Below are 20,379 nucleotides of genomic sequence, written 5' to 3' on the forward strand. Positions count from 1 at the left end.
CCGCCCGGCTCGGCCTCCCAAAGTGCTGGAATTACAGGCTTGAGCCACCGTGCCCGGCCTTGTTTTCCTTTTTTTTAAGAGACATGATCTCACTCTGCTGCCCAGGCTGGAGTGCAGTGGTACAATCACAGCTCACTGCAGCCTTGAACTCCTGAGGTCAAGCTATCCTTCTGCCTCAGCCTCCTGAGTTTCTGGGACTACAAGTGCATGCCACCATGCCCAGTTGATTTTTTAAAAATTTTTTGTAGAGACGAGGTATTGCTATATTGCTCAAGTGGGTCTTGAACTCCTGGCCTCAAGTGATCTTCCCTCTTTGGCCTCCCAAAGTGCCTGGATGACAGGTGTGAGCCACCATGCACATGCCACTACCACCCAGCTAAGTTTTGTATTTTTAGTAGAGATGGGGTTTCGCTATGTTAAAAGCATCTATCCCGTGCTTTTAACTACTATTGCTACACTGACAACTCCCAATCTGTCATTTGCCTAGATTTTTTCCTGGGCTCCAGGCCTGTATTTCCATCTCTTTTCCTGGACATGTCCTACTTGCATCCCGTGCCACATGTGCAAAATCCTGCACAGTATTAACCTCCTCCCCGAGATGACACAGCAGAACAATAAGCAGTTGCTTCCCCACAGCCTCCCACCTTGGTTAGTGAGCCACCTGGTCATTTTAGGCAACACTTGGGAGTCATTCTCAACCACTTCCTCTCCCTTAACACAGCCAGATCCGAATGGGCACCAGCTTCTCTCTCACATAGCTCTTGTGAACCCATTCCCTTGTCTCAGTTCTCACTGCCCCACCATAGTTTAGTCAGGGTGTCCAAACTTTTGGTTTCCCTGGGCCACATTGGAAGAAGAAGGAATTGTCTTGGGACACACATAAAATACACTAACACTAATGATAGCTGATGAGCTAAAAAAAAAAAATCACACAAAAAAACTTATAATGTTTTAAGAAAGTTTACGAACTTCTTTTGGGCCGTATTCAAAGCCGTCCTAGGCCACGGGTTGGACAAGCTTGGTTTAGGTCTTTATCATCCCCTCCTCACCCCCTTTATTTTACAGATGGGATCTTGCTCTGTCGCCCAGGCTGGAGTGCAGTGGTGCAATCATGGCTTAATGCAGGCTTAAACTCCTGGGCTCAAGCAGTCCTCTTGCTTCAGCCTTCTGGTAGCTAGGACTGTAGGCACATGCCACCATGGGTGGGTAATTTTTAAAAATGTTTTGTAGAGACACAGTCTCACTATATTGTCTAGGCTGGTCTCAGACCCCTGCCCCAAGCAATCCTTGCACCTCAGCTTCCTAAAGTTCTGGGATTACAGGTGTGAGCCACCATGCCTGTCCCCATTTCCCCCTTTATAGTACAGTCCTTAGGAATATGGACTCTGAAGCCAGACTGCATACATTCTAATTTTGTTTTTCTTTTTTGTTTTGTTTTGAGGTGGAGTCTCACTCTGTCACGCAGGCTGAAGTGTGGTGGCACAGTCTCGGCTCACTGCAACCTCTACCTCCTGGATTCAAGCAATCCTCCTGCTTCAGCCTCCCAGGCAACTGGGATTACAAGCATGTGCCACCACGCCCAGCTAATTTTTGTATTTTAGTAGAGACGGGATTTCACCATGTTGGCCAGGCTGGTCTCGGACTCCTGACCTCAAGTGATCTGCCTGCCTCAGCCTCCCAAAGTGCTGGGATCACAGGCATGAGCCACTGCACCTGGCCTCTTCTAATTTTGGATTTGCTACTTAGTTTTTGTCACTTAGTTTTGTGAACTTGGTCAAGTTTTGTAGCTTCTCTGTGCCTTGGCTTCTGTATTGGTAAATAGGGATAATAATTGGTTATAAGGATTAAATGATTTAACAGATAAAAAGTGCTTAGAACAGTGCCTGATACATCATGGTGATGTTGACTGTTGAAATAGCCACCTAGCTGACTGACCTCTGTAGCTGTTCCTCTTCTAAAGCCTTTCCCACTCTGCTATTGAGTCAGCTTTCAAAAATGGACATCAGACCACATTATTCCCTTTTGAAAGTCTTTCTGTGGCTTCCCTAATCTGACCACTACTTATAGACTTAGCTCATCTCCATTGTCCCTTTTCTCTCACTCTCTGTCATAGCTGTACTGTAAATAGTTGACAGTTTTTTGAATATGCTGTGATTTTGCATGCCTTGGCATCTTTGCACATGCTATTTATTCTTCTACTTGAAGTGCCCCTTCTTCCCTGGTGTTATTTGCAAATCTTTTAATGATCGTTCCAGACTATGTCTAAACCTCCTGTGGAAACCTGGCCCTCTCCATGTAGAGCTGATCACTCCCTTCACACTCACCGTAATATATTGCCATCATTTATTTCTACTATCTGTTAAGCAAACAAGACTGAGCTTTAGCTCCCTGATGGTGGGAGATGAGTCTCTTCTTCTTCCTCTCGTGATGCAGGGCTTTGTATAGTGATGAGCACAGAGCAGAGGCTCCATAAACATTGTTGAATTAGTAATCGCATGTTCGGAAGTTTACTAAGATTTCTGCACTACTTTTCTCCAATTTCTCCAGGCTGCAAGAATTAGTTGATCGAGTGCTGGAACGTTTTCAGGCATCTGGACTAATAGTGAAAGAGTGGAATAGTGTGAAACTGCATGCTACAGTTATGAATACACTATTCAGGAAAGACCCCAATGGTAAGTCCCCCAGAGAACTGTAGCACAGTTTGTGATCAGTGGCCTTGTGGCATCTCTGAGGTTTACACAGAATGGGCTATCAAAGAATCTCTGATATACTTCTTTTTAGACCTCTTAGCTTATTCTGATGAGCATAGTAGAGGTGGGCAAGAACATATATAGCGTGGGACTGTGGCTTCCAGATCTTTTATTTCTGTCACACATAGGATTGCCCATATTTAGCAAATAAAAATATAGGACGCTTCAGTAAATTTTATATAAACAGTGAATAAGTTTTTGGCATAAGTATGTCGCATGTAATACTTGGTGGCTATTTTTTTTTTTTTTAAAGAGAGAAAGGAAGGTGAGCTAGTAAAAGTAAATGTTAAGTCAGTGTTTCTCAACTGGGGGTGATTTTGCCCCCAGCTAACATTTGGCATTGTCTGGAGACATTTTTGGTTATCATGGTTAGGGATTTGGAGATGGGTTGCTGCTGGCACCTAGTGGGTGCTGTCTAACACTCTATAATGCGTGGGATGGTTGCCCACGACAAAGAATTATTCTTCCCAAAATGTCGTAGCACAGAGGTTGAGAAACCTTGTGTTAAAATAATAATGTTTTTCTTCATGGACTCTGAGCCTTTTTATAAAAATGCCTTGTTTTAATTCTTGATTTGGGATAGGTGTTTATTTCAAAAAGAAGTTTTCTTTTCTTCCTGTCCGTATCTCCAAAGTGAAAGCTTCTCTAGTACCTTCAGCATCTGATCAGGAGTCACACATTTAAGCCATATGAAACTCTTCCTTCCAAGATTCGTGGTTCAAAATACACTAGCACCAAGATCACATATTCTGGTTTCATTTCCTTTCTTGGGCCCGACCTTGGTTTTAGAAAATCTAGGTGGGGTCCATGCACGGTGGATCACGCCTGTAATCCCAGAACTTTGGAAGGCTGAGGTGGGTGGATCACTTGAGTTCAGGAGTTCAAAACCAGCCTGGCCAACAAGGTGAAACCCCGTCTCTACTAAAAATACAAAAATTAGCTGGGTGTGGTGACACATGCCTGTGATCCCAGCTACTTGGGAGGTTGAGGCAGGACAATCGCTTGAACCTGGGAGGCGGAGGTTATAGTGAGCCAAGATCGCACCACTGCACTCCAGCCTGGCGACAGAGCAAGACTCTTTCTCAAAAAAAAAAAAAGAAAAAAATCTAGAGGAGAAGAGAACTCCATCAGGACTTGAACCATTGACTATTTGTAGGTTTTTAGTTAGGACAATTTGTGTGTCCCTTTTAGTTAAGGTACGTCTTTTAATTTCTCTCAGATATGTACCAAAGATCCCAACTGGAAATCATTTGATATTAACCCAGTTTGGTTAGAGCCATGGTAGGACCAAGAAATATATAGCTATCTAGTTATTAGTTCTAAAATGTTACTATTTTGTGATATCATATTGAATTTTATTTAAGACTTATGAATAAATCTCTATTTTACTTTTGAGAACACTGAGATTAAAAGAGCTTCAAGTAACTCAGTCAAAGCCTATATATTCTTGTTTGGGTAGGTGATAGAATAATCCAAAACTTTGAACTTGTTCCAGTTGAGTGTGTGTGTGTATAAAATATATATATTATATTTTATACATATATATATACACATATATATACTTTTTTTTTTTTGAGATGGAATCTCGCTGTGTCGCCCAGGCTGAAGTGTACAGTGGCGCAATCTCGGCTCACTGCAACCTCTGCCCCCTGGGTTCAAGCAGTTCTTCTGCCTCAGCCTCCTGAGTAGCTGGGATTACAGGCGCCTGCCACCGCGCCCAGCTAAGTTTTGTATTTTTAGTAGAGACAGGGTTTCACCATCTTGGCCAGGCTGGTCTTGAACTCCTGACCTCGTGATCCACCTGCCTTGGCCTCTCAAAGTGGTGGGATTATAAGCATGAGCCACTGTGCCCGGCCAAGTTGAGCATATTTCTTTCCTTCGGGGAGTAGTACTACAGAAAGTAGGAATATTTTAGGTATCTATGTATTATAATGTAGCTTGTCCAGTAGAAACATATAACTAGGTTTGTGCTGTTTGTTTTATTCTGGACAGTATATTTTAATTTTGGAAAACAAATTGAGAATCCCCTGAGGTGATGTGCATTTTAACATTTCTATGTAATGGCAGAGTTTCAGAACTCTGGAGTATACCCTAAATTTATTGTTTCAGAAGACATATGGTATTAAGAAAACTGTCTGTGATGATTGAAGTATTCTGTATCTGTAATATCCAATATGGTAGCCACTAGACACATGTGGTTACCGAGCACTTGAAAGGTGGCTAGTGAGACTGTGAAAGTGAACTTTTATTTTTAATTTTAATTAAAATTTATAGAGCCACATCTGGATAGGGGCCTCTGTTTTGGGTGTTGCAGGTATAGACAGTATTTTATTAGACATTTGTTAGCTATCAGTACATTTTCCATTTGTCTTAGTCTTTAAATATTTGTACAGAGCTCTTAAAACTATATCATGGTCCATTGTTAACTAATGTCTTAACACAGAAAGAGTTGATATATGTAGGAATCTGTATATTCTAAGTTGTGTGGATCCAGGTTTATATTCAGTTAGCACTAGAGCTTTATATAAGAGAGTGTTGTGTGTTCACAGTCTAGTTATCCCTCTGTTTGCAGATTTTCAAAATATAATCGCTTTATTGAGATATAATTCACATACTATACAATTTACTGTCTTGATATATATATATAATTTAGTGGTTTTTAGTCTGGTTAAAGTTGTATAGCCATCACCACAATCAGTTCTAGAACATTTTCATTACCCTAAAATGAAACCCCATACCCATTGGCAGTCACTTTCCATTTCTTCCTACCCCTCTTACTCTGCCCTCCCCTGACCTCCACCAAGCCTTAGGCACCACCTGCCTACTTTATGTCTCTATAGAGCTGTCTGTTTTGGACATTTCATATAAACAGAATCATGCAGTATGTGATCTTTTGAGGCTGGCTGCTTTCACGTAGCATAATATTTTCAAGGCTCATCCATGTTATAATATAGCAGTACTTCATTCCTTTTTTGTTTTCTGTGTGGGTTTTTTTTTTTTTTTTTGAGACAAGGTCTCTGTTGCCCAGGCTGGAGTGTAGTAGAGTGATCTTGGCTCTCTGCAACCTCCACCTCCCACACTCAAATGATTCTCCCACCTCAGCCTCCAGAGTAGTTGCGACTATAGGCACATGCCACTACACCCAGCTAATTTTTAAACTTTTTCTTCTTTTTTTCCCAAGATGGAGTTTCACTCTTGTTGCCCAGGCTGGAGTACAATGGGGCAATCTTGGCTCACTGCAACCTCTGCCTCCCCAGGTTCAGGCGATTCTCTTGCCTCGGCCTCCCGAGTAGCTGGGATTACAGGCGTGCGCCACCATGCCCGGCTAATTTTTGCATTTTTAGTAGAGATGGGGTTTCACCATGTTGATCAGGCTGGTCTCCAACTCCTGACCTAAGGTAATCCACCTGCCCCGGCCTTCCAAAGTGCTGGGATTACAGGCGTGATCCACCACACCTGGCCTAACCTTTTTTTTTTTTTGTAGTGACAAGGTCTCACTATATTGCTCAGGTTGGTTCCAAACTCCTGGGATCAAGTGATCCTTCTACCTCAGCCTCCCAAAGTGTTGGGATTACAGACGTGAGCCACCATGCCTGGTGCTTCATTTTTTTATGGCCGAATAATATTCCATTGTATGGATATGCCACATTTTATGTATCCATTCATCAATTGGTGAACATTTATGTTGTTTCCACTTTTGATATTTATTTGGTATTAATGTATTTGTTGTTCTTTTGCAACTTCACACATTCCCTTTCTCCTAATTTTAAGTTGTGAAACATGCATGGCATTGGGATCTTTGATTAAGAGCATTCTTCTCTTTAGACAAATAGTTCCATAGTTACGCATGTGCAACTCCAGTGGGCTAGCTGAAATGTATTATGTATTCTGTTCATGGAGTTTTTAAAACTCTAGATATATTTGATCAATTCTGGCCTAGTACTCTCCTTACTTATATAAGTAAAATAATGTACTTAAAGGTGGAAATAAGTATTTTTGAAGGTCTGTCAGTGGGTAGGAAATGATTAATATTTCAGAAAATATTCTGAGTTAATTCTTGAGGATGCTTTGAATTTTTTGTGCTCTGGACTCTCCTGTATTGAATTTTTACTTGAAAAGGACATGAAATGATGTTACATTTTTTTTCTTTCCTGTTTCCCTCTCCTTTGATATTCTTTTTGTTGCCAACCTTTAAGGATGTCTTTTGAGATATGCAACCCAAATTAACTCAAGAAGCTAGAGCACAGCTTGGTTTAGGCTAAGGTCATAGATTTGCTGCATTTCTGTGTAGAATGTCTGTAAGGAAAGCTTTGATTGCAACTAAAGGGCTCTTTTTCCTTTGGGGGAAGTCCTTAAATCAACCCAGAGCATGAGTGCCAGCAGTTTTGACTAGCTAATGTGTGAACCCTTATGTGTTTTTACATATTTAAAATTATATGCCACTTTTCTTGGATCTATAGAACGTAAGGAACCTTTGAAGATCACTTAGTCCTACCTCTCACTTTGTCAGTGAGGAACTAAGGTCCACAATGGAGACGTAATTTGCCTAATAATGTAGCTAGTTGCATAGTTAGGAATATATAGTGAGTGCCTGGAGAATGTCAAATGAATAGATTAATGAATAAATGTACATTGAATGAATCGTTGACAGAACTGAGACTAGAAGCCAGGTCTCTTGATTCATGGCCTGACATTTTTCCTCTGCATTATGCCACTTTCCAGGTAGTACATGAAAATTTTGCTAGTTGTACCTATGTACCTATAGAAGTCCAAGAGAAAACAACCAACCAATCTGAGCTTCTAACATTATCTTTGGAATATTTACAGCTGAAGGCAGGTACAATCTCTACACAGCGGATGGCAAATATATCTTCAAGGAAAGAGAATCATTTGATGGCCGAAATATTTTAAAGGTCAGTATGAAGCAGAGTGAATTGGAAATCCTTTGGCACATGTCCTAAATAAAGGAGGAAAAGGAATAGTTCTCCTTTTAACAATAGAGTATATTTTTTCATACTACTTCATACTTTTTCTCATACTTGTTTTTTTTAATTATCTAAAGGGAAAGAGAGGAAAAGTAGATGGGCCCCTTAAGGTTTTGGCACTTCTAGAGTATTTGAAATTGGTGGTTTGTTTGTTTATTTATCTGAGACTGTCTCGCTCTGTTGCTAAGGCTGGAGTGCAGTGGTGCAAACACGGCTCACTGGAGCCTTGACCTCCTGAGCTCAAGTGATCCTACCACCTCTGTCTCTCAAAGTGCTGGAATTACAGGTGTGAGCCTCTGCACCCTGCCTGAAATTAGTGATATAAGAAACACTTAGCAAAAAAAAAAAAAAAAAAAATCCTTAGGTATTCCAACTACTTGGATTCATAGAAATAAGTTGATTTCAACCGAAGTTTTACTCTGTACTTACCTCTAGAGGTTTGAGCTTGTATTTTTTAAAGTGGAAAATAATTATTTGTCTTGTTTAGTAGATTTTTCTCTTTACCCACAAAGTCAATCTCTGTACTGGCTTTATAATCCATTTTTACTTAGAAACAGCCTATGTCCTAAAAAGTAGATGGTCCATTTTTGACTGTGGAAGCTTTGCCTTTCTGAGTGTTGAATTAATCTATGAAATGAAAGTAAAGGGGTTCTTCAAGATTACATTTATCTTTCTCCAACAGACTACCCTTCTGTAATTTTCGTGATTTATGCCTTCTCTATCAGGTTAACATGCCATTGTTCCTCTGGACAAAGAGAAACATAAGTTGATACTAATGGAGAGGTTTTCAATTCTTCTTTTCACTTGCTCTGTAAGGGTTTAGGTCATTTTCAAGGCTTTGGGTGTTTTGCTGAGATGGAGGAGGGAGTATATAATAACATCAGAATAAGCTTTAGCTTTAGAAATGCTTTTACTTTTTCTTCCCTATCTCACCCTCCATTTCCTTATCTTGTCGCTTTACAGTTTTTTTTGCCAAATGCCTAATGTGGCCCCCTTGCCTTAATTAATGACATCACTCTTCAACAGCTGTGACTGCTTACCAAGGAGCCCAATAGGGCAGTGCCAGCCATCGACTCAGACAGGCATTCCCGCACCCGCATTGCAGAGCTATGCCGAGTCCTTCCTTTCCTTGATATATTTTCTCTTTTTGAGTAGTTTTCTTGTTTTTGAGGTAGCTCTGGGTTTGAGTGGCAGGCTGCTAATGAATTCAGTTGTAGTTAACTTGACTGTTTTTTCCAGGCTACAGCTTCGGTGTGATATGAATCTTTCTCCTCCTTTATCTCCCTTCTTTGGGGATTTTCCAGTATCACAATGAATTACTTTGCTTTTTGTTATTGTTAATTTGGTTAAGAAAGAAAATAGACTGAATGGGGAAAGAAATCTTTAGGAATGGCTCAAAGCCAACTGGGTTTTCTGGAGTTAAAACTGAAGCCTTGTGTGTCAGTACAAGTCAGGTGTGAGGTGCTTTGACATCTATAAGAGTGGGGTGATGGCAGAGAGCCTGTTGGGTGGCTGTATGGAGCTCTTACCTTGGTATAGAATTTCTCTCATTCTGGGAAGTAAGTTTTCCATTTAACTATGCTTTTTCCTGAAATCTTCTGAACCACCCCAGTGATGATATGAACGTAGCTCCCTCTGGTGTTGACAAGGACTTGCTATATCAGTAATACCCTTATTAATTCAAGCCAAATCACTTTTAGACCTGGACCTAGCTAGGTTCTTGGAGACCATTTAGTCCAATTCCCCACTTTAATCTCTGACACAAAATCTACTAAGGTAGGGCTGGGCGCGGTGGCCCACGCTTGTAATCCCAGCACTTTGGGAGGCCAAGGCGGGTGGATCACAAGGTCAGGAGTTCAAGACCAGCCTGGCCAACACAGTGAAACCTCATCTCTACTAAGAATACAAAAATTAGCCGGGCATGGTGGTGGGCACCTGTAATCCCAGCTACTCAGGAGGCTGAGGCAGGGGAATTGCATGAATCCGGGAGGCAGAGGTTGCAGTGAGCCAAGATAGGGCCATTGTACTCCAGCCTGGGCAACAGAGCTAAACTCCACCTCAAAAAAAAAAAAAAATCTACTAAGGTAAAGTGACTTGCCAGAGGTACTGTAGTTAGTAGCAGAGTCTGAATCAGAACAGAAAGACTCAAAACTCACAAATTGAGCATTGTGTTCTGCTGCCTCCCATAAAGATGCCCAGTGTTTAGGTAGAGAACATTAGATATTTGAAGTTGGGTCTATCTGCCTGAACTGGGATAATGGCCAATTAAAGTTTGTTTCATAAATGGTGGGGCAGTGAGTGTGCCAATTAGTCTAAAACCGTAGCTAGTTAATAATTAGATTCTTGTATTGAACATGATATCAACACTAACCGAAATACTTACTGACTCTATACCATCTGCAGACTATGTGCCCTAAAGATGAAACAGTCTTTGTGATACAATGCCTGCCTTCTAGGAGCTTCCAGTCCTTGAGGGGTACAGCTAGTTAATAGACAATTAGAATGTAGAAACCATGGAGTGAGTTATGGACAAGTGCCTTTGGCCACAGATAGTTATGATGACATATCCTTTAGTATAGTATCTAATATTTACTCTTTAATCACTAGTTGCAGAAAAATAATCTTTCACCTGTGTTCAATCAAGAGAATTAACTACTTTTTAAAATAAAAGTAAATTGTGGGCTCCAACAGTTACCTCCCACCCCCAACACAGAGGCAATTAAGTGTTTGTGAAGTAGCCGTAGTCCACCCACCTTTTGGCATTACCATGAATGGACATGTCTTTCTCAATTAAAATATGAGACTCTATGGCCCTGCCCTTAAAAACAGGATTTAGAAAACCAGTGGACTTCATATATATATATATATGTATAGTTTTTGTACAATATGAAATTATTATGTTTAGAAAGAAAAAAATCAATTTCACTAACAAGATAGGAACTGACTTGGAGTAAACAGAAAGGTTAACTGCATTGGTTGTTAAGGAACCCAGGCATACGTGTGCAGCATATTAACAGCTACATAGGCCAAGGATCAGGAATGCTGGTGATGGGAGGCAGCCTTAGAAAAAAATCAACTTCATCTACTATTCAAAGAGAAACAAAACAAGAAAGAAAGTCATTGCTCATTGCTGTAAGAATTTAATGAGTAACAGCCAATTGCTATTCTACTCCATGAAGAAAATTGGTTCTTTTGGCTTGGTATAATATGTGTTCTGGGTGCCTTAATAAGAAAAAAAGAAATCTTTAATGACTAATGCAGATGGAAGCCACATTTTTCTTTCGTACAGCTTTTTTGAGAGTTGTTGCAGCTGTAATATACTAGTGTCTGGTTATTCCTAGTTAAAATAAGAAAGTCTTTCCCTAAGAAAGACTTTGAATTAAGAATTGACAACTAGAATCATTCTCCTGTGTTATTCAAACCTGAAAAGGAACAAACATATTTGGTTATGGTGTTTTTTTACGGAAAAGTGCCAGATAGCTCCAAAAGGAGGATGCATGAGTGAGGAAGACTTAGGCCAAATTAATGGGATGGTGCCCCCTCAGAGAGTATCCATTTCTAATCTAAGAGAGAGCAAAAAAAAAAAGGTGCTGTTTGTATAGCCTTAGGCAGTGATAAATTTATAATTGGAGAAATCATACTGACCTAAAGACACACTGCCTGGAAGTAACTGCTCCCTCACTAGCTAGAAGTAAAATGGTCATTAACTGCCAGCTTCTAGGGAGAGAGGTAATGACAGTCTGTTTGGGGTCTTAAGCAATAGAATCAGTGTTCCAAGATTGTGCTGTCAGCAGATTGAACCAGGGGTTCAAAAGCATAGCTTCTGACTGCAGAGTGAAGAGGAGGCATTAGAGCCCTAGATTGTACTCATCAGAGAAGGTGGTATGGTACAAACAAAGGCACAGTGATATATTTGGGAAAGAATGGAAAGTACTATAGGTCTAAAGTCTGAGGATAGTGTAAAAGTGCATTATCTTTAGACACTTAAAAATCCTGGAAAATATAAGCCATGTAAAAGGGAAATGAATTTATACCTTTTCTATTTTATATATAAGAATCTTTAAATTTAGAGAAAGAAGAGACTGGCAGTATTAAACTGACTGTATTAATTTTAAATACTTTCCCTTGAAAATGTTTTAAATCTCTAGCCTCACTGAGACTTTTCTTGAAAGATGTGACTGAGTCACCCACGTATTTCATTCGGTTTTGGTTTTGTCCCATCTCTGTTCTTTAGAGCCTTTAAAAGGACAATTAGAATGAATAAATTTAAATGAGATCTTTATTTAGTTTGCTTTACTTAGAGACATTTTTATGAAGGAAGCTTTTAAAAATACTGTTTATTCTTTTTTGCTGAAATATATATATATATGTACATGAGACATACATTTACTGTTGAACAAGTAGTCATAAAATGAACAGTGTTGACTACTACCAAGGTCAAAGAGTAGAGTCTGCCTCCCATGCCCCTCCCGGGAGACTCTTTAGTCAGTCTGTCCTAAGGGAACAAAAGCACAATTAACTTCTTAAACACTCTCAGGGGAGAGGCTTGTTTTGAATGAATTTTTTGTTTTGAAGTATTAGAAGAGTGTTGAAAAGATAAATTCAATTTTTTTTTTTCTAGAGGACAGAGAAGAGATGTGAGATTTAGAACTATGTGGTCACTTTTTTAAAAATTTCATGAACTTTATTTTTTTAGGTTCACAGCAAAATTGAGCAGAAAGTATACAGTGTTCCCAAATGCCCCCATCGCTGCACACGCACAGCCTCCCCCACTTTTGGCATCTGACACCAGATTCGTGCATCTTTAAAATCAATAGGCCACACTGACCACCATTTACATTAGGATTCACTCCGATTTTCTCTATTGAGTTTCTCTTTTCAGTTATATTCATTTCTGCTCCGATTCTTTTTTTTTTTTTTTTTTTTTTTTGAGATGGAGTCTCGCTTTGTTACCCAGGCTGGAGTGCAGTGGCGCGATCTTGGCTCACTACAAGCTCCGCCTCCTGGGTTCACGCCATTCTTCTCCTGCCTCAGCCTCCCCAGCAGCTGGGACTACAGGCGCACGCCGCCACGCCCTGCTAGTTTTTTGTATTTTTTTTAGTAGAGACGGGGTTTCACTGTGTTAGCCAGGATGGTCTCGATCTCCTGACCTCGTGATCCGCCCGTCTCGGCCTCCCAAAGTGCTGGGATTACAGGCTTTTTTGTATTTTTAGTAGAGACGAGGTTTCACCATGTTAGCCAGGATGGTCTTGATCTCCTGACCTCGTGATCCGCCCGCCTCGGCCTCCCGAAGTGCTGGGATTACAGGCGTTAGCCACCGCGCCTGGCCTCTGCTCTGATTTTTTAAATTATTTCTTTTATTCTGCTTAATTTGGATTTAATTTGCTCTTACTTTTCTAGTTTACTAAGGTAGAAGCTTAGATTATTGATTTTTTATCATTTTTCTTTTCTAACATACGCACTAAATGCTATAAATTTCCCTCTAAGCACTGCTTTTTATGTATCCTACACATTTTGATAAGTTGTATCTTCATTTTCATTTAGCTTAAACTGTTTTAAATTTCTCTTGAGGTGTCTTTTTTAAAAGTTAATTTTTAATTTCTTTAGGTATAAGGCCTCATTGCTCTGTCACCCAGAGTGGAGTGCAGTGGCACAATCATAGCTCATTGCAGCCTGGAACTTATGGACTCAAATAATCCTTCCACCTCAGCCTCCCAAGTGACTGAGACTACAAGCATGCACTGTCATGCCTGGCTAATTTTTCTTTTAAATTGTTTTGTAAAGATGGGGTTTCACTATGTTATCCAGGCTGTTCTCTAACTCCTGGGTTCAAGCAATCCCCCCACCTCAGCCTTACACAAGGTTGGGGTTATAGGAGTGAGCTACCACACACAGCTAAGAGAAACCAGCTAAGGGTGTGGTAGCTAAGGTCTTTTTGACCCATGTGTTGGTAAGAAGTGTGTGTGTTTGTGTGTGTTTTTTTGTTTTTTTTTTTTTTTTGGAGACCGAGTCTGGTTCTATCGCCCTGGCTGGAGTGCAGTGGCATGATTTTTGCTCACTGCAACCTCCACCCCCCTAGGTTCAAGCAATTCTCATGGCTCAGCCTTCCAAGTAGCTGAGATTACAAGCGCGTGCCACCACACCCAGCTAATTTTTGTATTTTTAGTAGAGATGGGGTTTCACCCCATCAGGATGGTCTCGAACTCCGGACCTTGTGATTCGCCCACCTTGGCCTTCCAAAGTGCTGGGTTTACAGACGTGAGCCACTGCACCTGGCTGAAGTGTGCAGTTTAATTTCCACCTATTTTGGGATTTTCCTGCTATCTTTGTTATTACTTTCAAGTTTAATTTCACTGTGGCCTGAGAGCAGACACTGTGTGATACTATTCTTTTAAACTTATTACAGCAGTATTTTGTGGCCCAGAATGTGATCTGTCTTCGTCATTGTTTCCTGTAAGCCTGAGAAGAACATGTAATCTGCTGTTGTTGGATGAAATATTCTATAGATGTCAATTATATCGTCAGTTGGTAGTGCTGTTGAGTTCCACTATATCCTCACTGGTTTTATGCCTTCTGGATCCATCTATTTCTGATATATGGGGGTTAAAGTCTCCAACTATAATAGTGAGTTCATTGTTTCTTCTTGCTTCTGTCAACTTTTACCTCATGTATTTTGACACTGTTTTTAGGCACGTATGTGTTAAGGATTGTTAGGTCTTCTTGGACAGTTGATCCTTTTATCATTATGTATTGCTCCCTTTTATTCATAATAACTTTCCTTGCTCTAAAGTTTGCTCCATCTGAAATTAATATAGCTACTCAACTTTCTTTTAGTTAGTGTTAGAATGGCATATCTTTCTTCATCCCTTTATTTACTTTTTCTTTTCTTTCTTTTTTTTTTAAAGAACCCATCTATGCTGGGACATCCCTTTATTTTTCATCTCTGTGTGTCTTTATATTTAAATCGAGTCTCTTGGCTGTGTACAATGGCTCATGCCTGTAGTCCCAGCACTTTGGGAGGCCCAGGTGGGAGGATCACTTGAGCCCAGGAGTTCAAGACCAGCATAAGCAACACAGTGGGACCCTGTCTCTACAAAAAATTTTAAAAATTAGCTGGGCATGGTGGTGCATGCCTGTAGTCCCAGCTACTTTGGAGGCTGAGGTGAGAGGATCACTTGTGCCTGGGAGGTTGAGGCTACAGTGAGCTATGACTGCACCATTGCACTCCAGCCTGGGTGACAGAGTGAGACCCTGTCTCAAAATAAATAAATAAATAAAAAGTCGGTCTCTTTTAGACAATATATTGTTTGGGTGCTTTTTTTTTTTTTTTTTTTTTTTTAATCTAACACTCTCTGTCTCTTAATTGGTGTATTTAGACCATTGATGTTTAAAGTGATTATTGATTAATATAGTTGGATTAGTGTTTATTATATATGTTACTGTTTTCTACTTATTGCCCTTGTTCTTTGTTTCTAGTTTTGCCTCCCACCCTTTTTCTGCCTTTTTTTTGGTTTTATTTGAATATTATATATAATTTCTTTTTCTCTCCTTTCTTAACATATCTCTTATACTTGTTTCTCCCTCATTTTTTGAAGGATAATTGCACAGGGTTCAGAATTCTAGGTTGATAGAGTTTCTTTCTCTCAACAGTATTTCACTCCACTCTCTTCTCGATTGCGTGGTTTCTGAGGAAAAGTCAAATGTAATTCTTATCTTTGCTTCTATATAGGAAAGGTATTTGTTTTTTCCCTTTGGCTCCTTTCATAATTTTTTCTCTATCTTTGATTTTCAGAAGTGTAACTATGATATGCCTAGATACAGTTTTGTTTTGGTTTTTTTGGGGGGGTTTTTTTTGGGGTTTTTTTTTTTTTTTTGAGACGGAGTCTCGCTCTGTCGCCCAGGCTGGAGTGCAGTGGCCGGATCTCAGCTCACTGCAAGCTCCGCCTCCCGGGTTTACGCCATTCTCCCGCCTCAGCCTCCCGAATAGCTGGGACTACAGGCGCCCACCACCTCGCCCAGCTAGTTTTTTGTATTTTTTTAGTAGAGACGGGGTTTCACTGTGTTAGCCAGGATGATCTTGATCTCCTGACCTCGTGATCCGCCCGTCTCGGCCTCCCAAAGTGCTGGGATTACAGGCGTGAGCCACCGCGCCCAGCCGGGTTTTTTTTTTTTTTTTTGGCGTTTCTTCTGCTTGGTACTCTCTGAGCTTCCTAGATCTGTGGTTTGGAATCTAACATTAATTTGGGGGAAATTCTCAGTCTTTATTCCTTCAAATATTGTTTCCATTCCTTTTTTTCTTCTTCTTCTGGTATTTGCATCGTGTATACCTTACATCTTTTGTCGTTGTACCACAGTTCTTGGATATTCTGTTGTATTTTTTCAGTCTTTGTTCTCTGCTTTTCAGTTTGGGAAGTTTCTGTTATCATATCCTCAAGCTCAGAGATTCTTTCTCAGCCATGTCCAGTCTGCTAGTGAGCCCATCAAAGACATTCTTTATTTTTGTTACAGTATTTTTATTATTTATTTATTTACTTATTTATTTATTTTGAGATGGAATCTCACTCTGTTGCCCAGGCTAGAGTACAGTGGCACAATCTCGGCTCACTGCAACCTCTGCCTCCTGGGTTCAGGCGATTCTCCCGCCTCAGCCTCCCGAGTAGCTGGGATTACAGGAACCCACAATCATATCTGGCTAATTTCTGTATTTTTGTAGAGATGGGGTTTCACCACGTTGGTCAGGCTAGTCTTGAACTCCTGACCTCAGGTGATCCGCCTGCCTCGGCCTTCCAAAGTGCTGGGATTACAGGCGTGAGCCGCTGTGCCCAGTTGTTACAGTGCTTTTCATCACTAGCATTTCTCTTTGATTCTTTCTTAGAATTTCCATCTCTCTGCCTACATTATCCATCTGTCCTTGCATGTTGTCTCCTTTATCCATTGGAGTCATAGTTGTTCCTGGTCTGATAATTCCAATATCCCTGCCATTTCTGACTCTGGTTCTGATGTTTGCCCTGTGTCTTCAAATTGTGTTTTTTTGCCCTTTACTATGTCTTGTAATTTTTTGTTGAATCTGAACATGATGTACTGGGTGAAAGGGACTCCTGTAAAAAGGCCTTTTGTGGTGTGATGGTGAGGTTGGAGGGAGGGGAAGTGTTCTGTAATTCTGTCATTAGGTCTTAGTCTTTTGGTGAGCTTGTGCCACTGGACTGTGAATGTCACCTGTGCTTCTCATCACCCTCGTTAGGTGGGACAGGATGGTTAGAGGGGCCCCTATGTGGAAGGCTGGAGGGAGCTGAGGTGGGGTTCCTGCACATGGAAGGTTAGTGCCCACTAGGGCTGGATATTTCTCTTCCCCACTGTGGATGGCTAGAGGGGGCTGGAGTTGGGTATCATCCTTCTCCTAGGTATGTTAAGCTTTCATAAAACCCCAGCAGGTTAGGCTCTGGTAAAATAGTTTCTCCTGAGGGCAGGCTTTGTTAGGAACAAAGTGGTCTGGTGTATTTCAGAATGGTTCTTTTATTCCTCCCCCTGCTGGAAGCAGGAGGCCAAGTAGAGCTCCTGGAGGTAAAACTACAAAAACCTTTGGTGAGTTGGTTCCCTGGAGTTTCTAACTTTTAGACTTGTCCACACAGCCTGTAGCAGTTTGTCAATTACAGTTAGGTTTCTCCACTCTCTGGAGGTTTCTCCTATGGGTTTCTGCTCCATTGTGATTCTCTGTATCTACCTGTGTGTATCTCCAGTTTTGGGGGCAGCAGTTTGTCCCCAACCTCACCTCTCTGATAGACCTATGAAGAGTTGTCAAGGTTTTAGTTTGTTCAGCTTTTCACTTGTTAGGATGGAGTGGCGACTTCCAAACTCCTTTATGCTAGACTGTAAACTAGAAGTCTTGTAACTTTTTTAAAAAGATACTAATGCTTGCAAAGGAAGACTAGCATTTAGAAAGTGTATTATTTCTTTCTTTTTCTTTTCATTTTTTTTTTTGAGATGGAGTTTTGCTCTTGTTGCCCAGGCTGGAGTGCAATGGTGCGATCTTGGCCCATCGCAGCCTCTGCCTCCCAGGTTTAAGCAATTCTCCTGCCTCAGCATCCCGAGTAGCTGGGACTACAGTCGTACACCACCATGACCGGCTAATTTTGTATTTTTAGTAGAGACGGAGTTTCACCATGTTGGTCAGGCTGGTCTCGAACTCCTGACCTCAGGTAATCCACCCACCTTGGCCTCCCAAAATGTTGGGATTATAGGCGTGAGCCACCATGCCCAGCCAGAAAGTATATTATTTCATTTGAGGAAGAAAACATTGTGTCTTTTTATTATCCAGTTTTATTATTCAGTTCAATATTCAGCCATATTATGTACTGTTTTTGAAAATTATTTCTTTGTCACTTGGCTCTTCTTTAGATTTTTTTCTCAAAACTCAAATTTCTCAGAAAGTCTTTCCTTGATTGTCTATTGCTGAATGTCTCATTGCACTATTATAGCAGGATATATAACAGCAAATGGAATTTAGGATAAAGTTATTGTCCCTTGATTTTCACCATGGCTCTTGTGCCTTTTTTACTTAGTTATATTTCTGTGACTGGACATTTTAATATTGTTTAAGTAAAATCACTAGCAGATGTCACTTCTTCTCCAGGCTTTTAATGCTAACATACAAACTGCAGTTCAGTTGGTCATACTAATATTTTATAATAGCGTTTACATATAGCATTGAAAGCAATTACATTATTCTTGACAATCATGTGAAGTAGATAATTGTTAGTGAAACAAATATACAACTTTCTGAAGAATCATTTGGAAAGTAAAAATGTTATTTAAAAGGATCAATTAGAGAATGAGAGAGTCCTTGGAGATTACATATATGCACTCACATATACATGTATTCAATCAAAGATTGGAAGAAAGAGTCAAGGAAATCTCTGGCAAATGGCAAAGAGAAAATGTGAGGGGAAAATATGACAAAGATGGTTCTCAATCAGTGCAAAAATTAACTATTAGGGTTCTAAAAGAAGGAAGTAGACCCTAAGGTCTTGAATTTGGATGAAAGAGGCTCTGAACTGGTAGTGCTCCCAGGCATATGGCAGTAGCAAACAGAAATCTCTGGAAGAGGGTACCATCATCCTCTGTCTAAAAATATTCCTCCAGGGAACTTTTTCTCCAAAAGTGACCAGTACACAGTCAAAGGTGATTAGACATAAGAGGAAACCAGTCACAATAAGCAAACAGACTTATAAAACTCATAAATATATGATATACTAGAGTTATCAGACTTGTACTAAAAACAACTATGCTTACTGTGTTCGAAGAAACCAAAGCCAAGCTTAAATTTGTTTTTTAATTCTTAAAATTTAAAAAGCCAAACATGGTGGCTCACGCCTGTAATCCCAGCGCTTTGGGAGGCTGAGGCAGGAGAATCGTTTGAAACTGGGAGGTGGAGGTTGCAGTGACCTGAGATCATGCCACTGCACTCCAGCCTGGGCAACAGAGTGAGACTCCATCTCAGAAAATAAAAAAACTAAAATACGGAGATGAGGTCTTAACTATGTTGCCCAGACTGGTTTCGAACTTCTGGGCTTAAGTGATCCTCCTTCCTTGGCCTCCCAAGTGCTAGGATTATAGGCATGAGTCACTGTGTCTGGCTGGCAAGCTTAAAATTTTTATTAGAGAATTGGGAACTATTAAAAAGAAAAACCAATATAACAGTTCTGAAAAAGAACCAAATAGAAATGCTAGAACTATAAAAGGCAATAACTGAAATAAAGAGCTCAATGTATGGGTTTAGCAGCAAATAAAACATAGCTGAAGAGGGAAATAGTGAACCAGAACATCAGGAGAAATTATCTAGAATGATGCATAGACAGAGATAAAAATTACAGAAAGAGAACAAGACATTCAGGATAGTAAGTGAGAAGATCTAACATATATTTAATTGGAACCTCAGAAGGAGAGAATGGGGCATAGTTGGTGAAAAACATCAATCTAAAGATTAAAGAAACCCGATGAATTTTAAACAGGAACTCTGTTAAGTGAGCTTATATTGTACTTTGCTTTCTTACAACTTGTGGCTCAATCATGGACAACATTAACTAAACTACTTGAGTCCTAACAGTATTTAAACTGATGGCCAAAATTTAATGGCAATATCTACATTACAAAGAATAAAAAGCAGGAAATTCAGCCAAATAATGCATTTCTTAAAGTAGGTTATTAAAAAAGAAAGAAGAATAAAAGTATTCAGGATTCTTTTTACTATTCTTATTACATTTCTATAAGTCTAAAACTATGTTGAAATAAAAAGTTTTATAAAGAAAGAAGGACAGACAGACATGCACTTAGGAGCTTAGTAGGACACTTAACCATTTGGGGTGGGTGTGTGTTTATATAGCACCTTCCAGAAAAGTTTGTTGATTCTTGGCTATATCTTTTTGCAATGTTTACAATAGATGAACCTTTTATTAACTGTTGATCTTACCACATAAATTGGGCCATTTGACTTCAAAGAGTGTAAGAATTTAATTGGTATAAAGAACAACTTTCTGATTAGAGTGTTTCATATTAGAGCAATTTACTAAGAAGGTAGCTGCATCTTTCATGGGAGTGTTTTTTGTTTTAAGAAAGGATAACCCATTTCTCTAGTCTGAGTAAGCACT

The 20,379-nt window shown here is 40.0% G+C and overlaps 1 protein-coding gene across 5 annotated transcripts in view; it reads left to right on the forward strand.

The window, feature by feature from the left end:
• ASCC1 (activating signal cointegrator 1 complex subunit 1) overlaps positions 1-20,379 on the forward strand; it is a 115,354-nt gene that overhangs the window by 75,966 nt on the left and 19,009 nt on the right. For 4 of the 5 annotated variants that reach the window (NM_001194904.2, XM_015147354.3, XM_077945283.1 and 1 more), the window contains exons 8-9: positions 2,548-2,672; positions 7,578-7,663. In NM_001194904.2, the coding sequence (NP_001181833.1) occupies positions 2,548-2,672; positions 7,578-7,663 (211 nt within the window). The remainder of the gene's footprint in view (positions 1-2,547; positions 2,673-7,577; positions 7,664-20,379) is intronic. The other variant, XM_077945284.1, reaches the window with a different exon arrangement.

The sequence above is a fragment of the Macaca mulatta genome, chromosome 9 (genome assembly GCF_049350105.2).
Source record: "Macaca mulatta isolate MMU2019108-1 chromosome 9, T2T-MMU8v2.0, whole genome shotgun sequence".
NCBI classification, from domain to species: Eukaryota; Metazoa; Chordata; class Mammalia; order Primates; family Cercopithecidae; genus Macaca; species Macaca mulatta.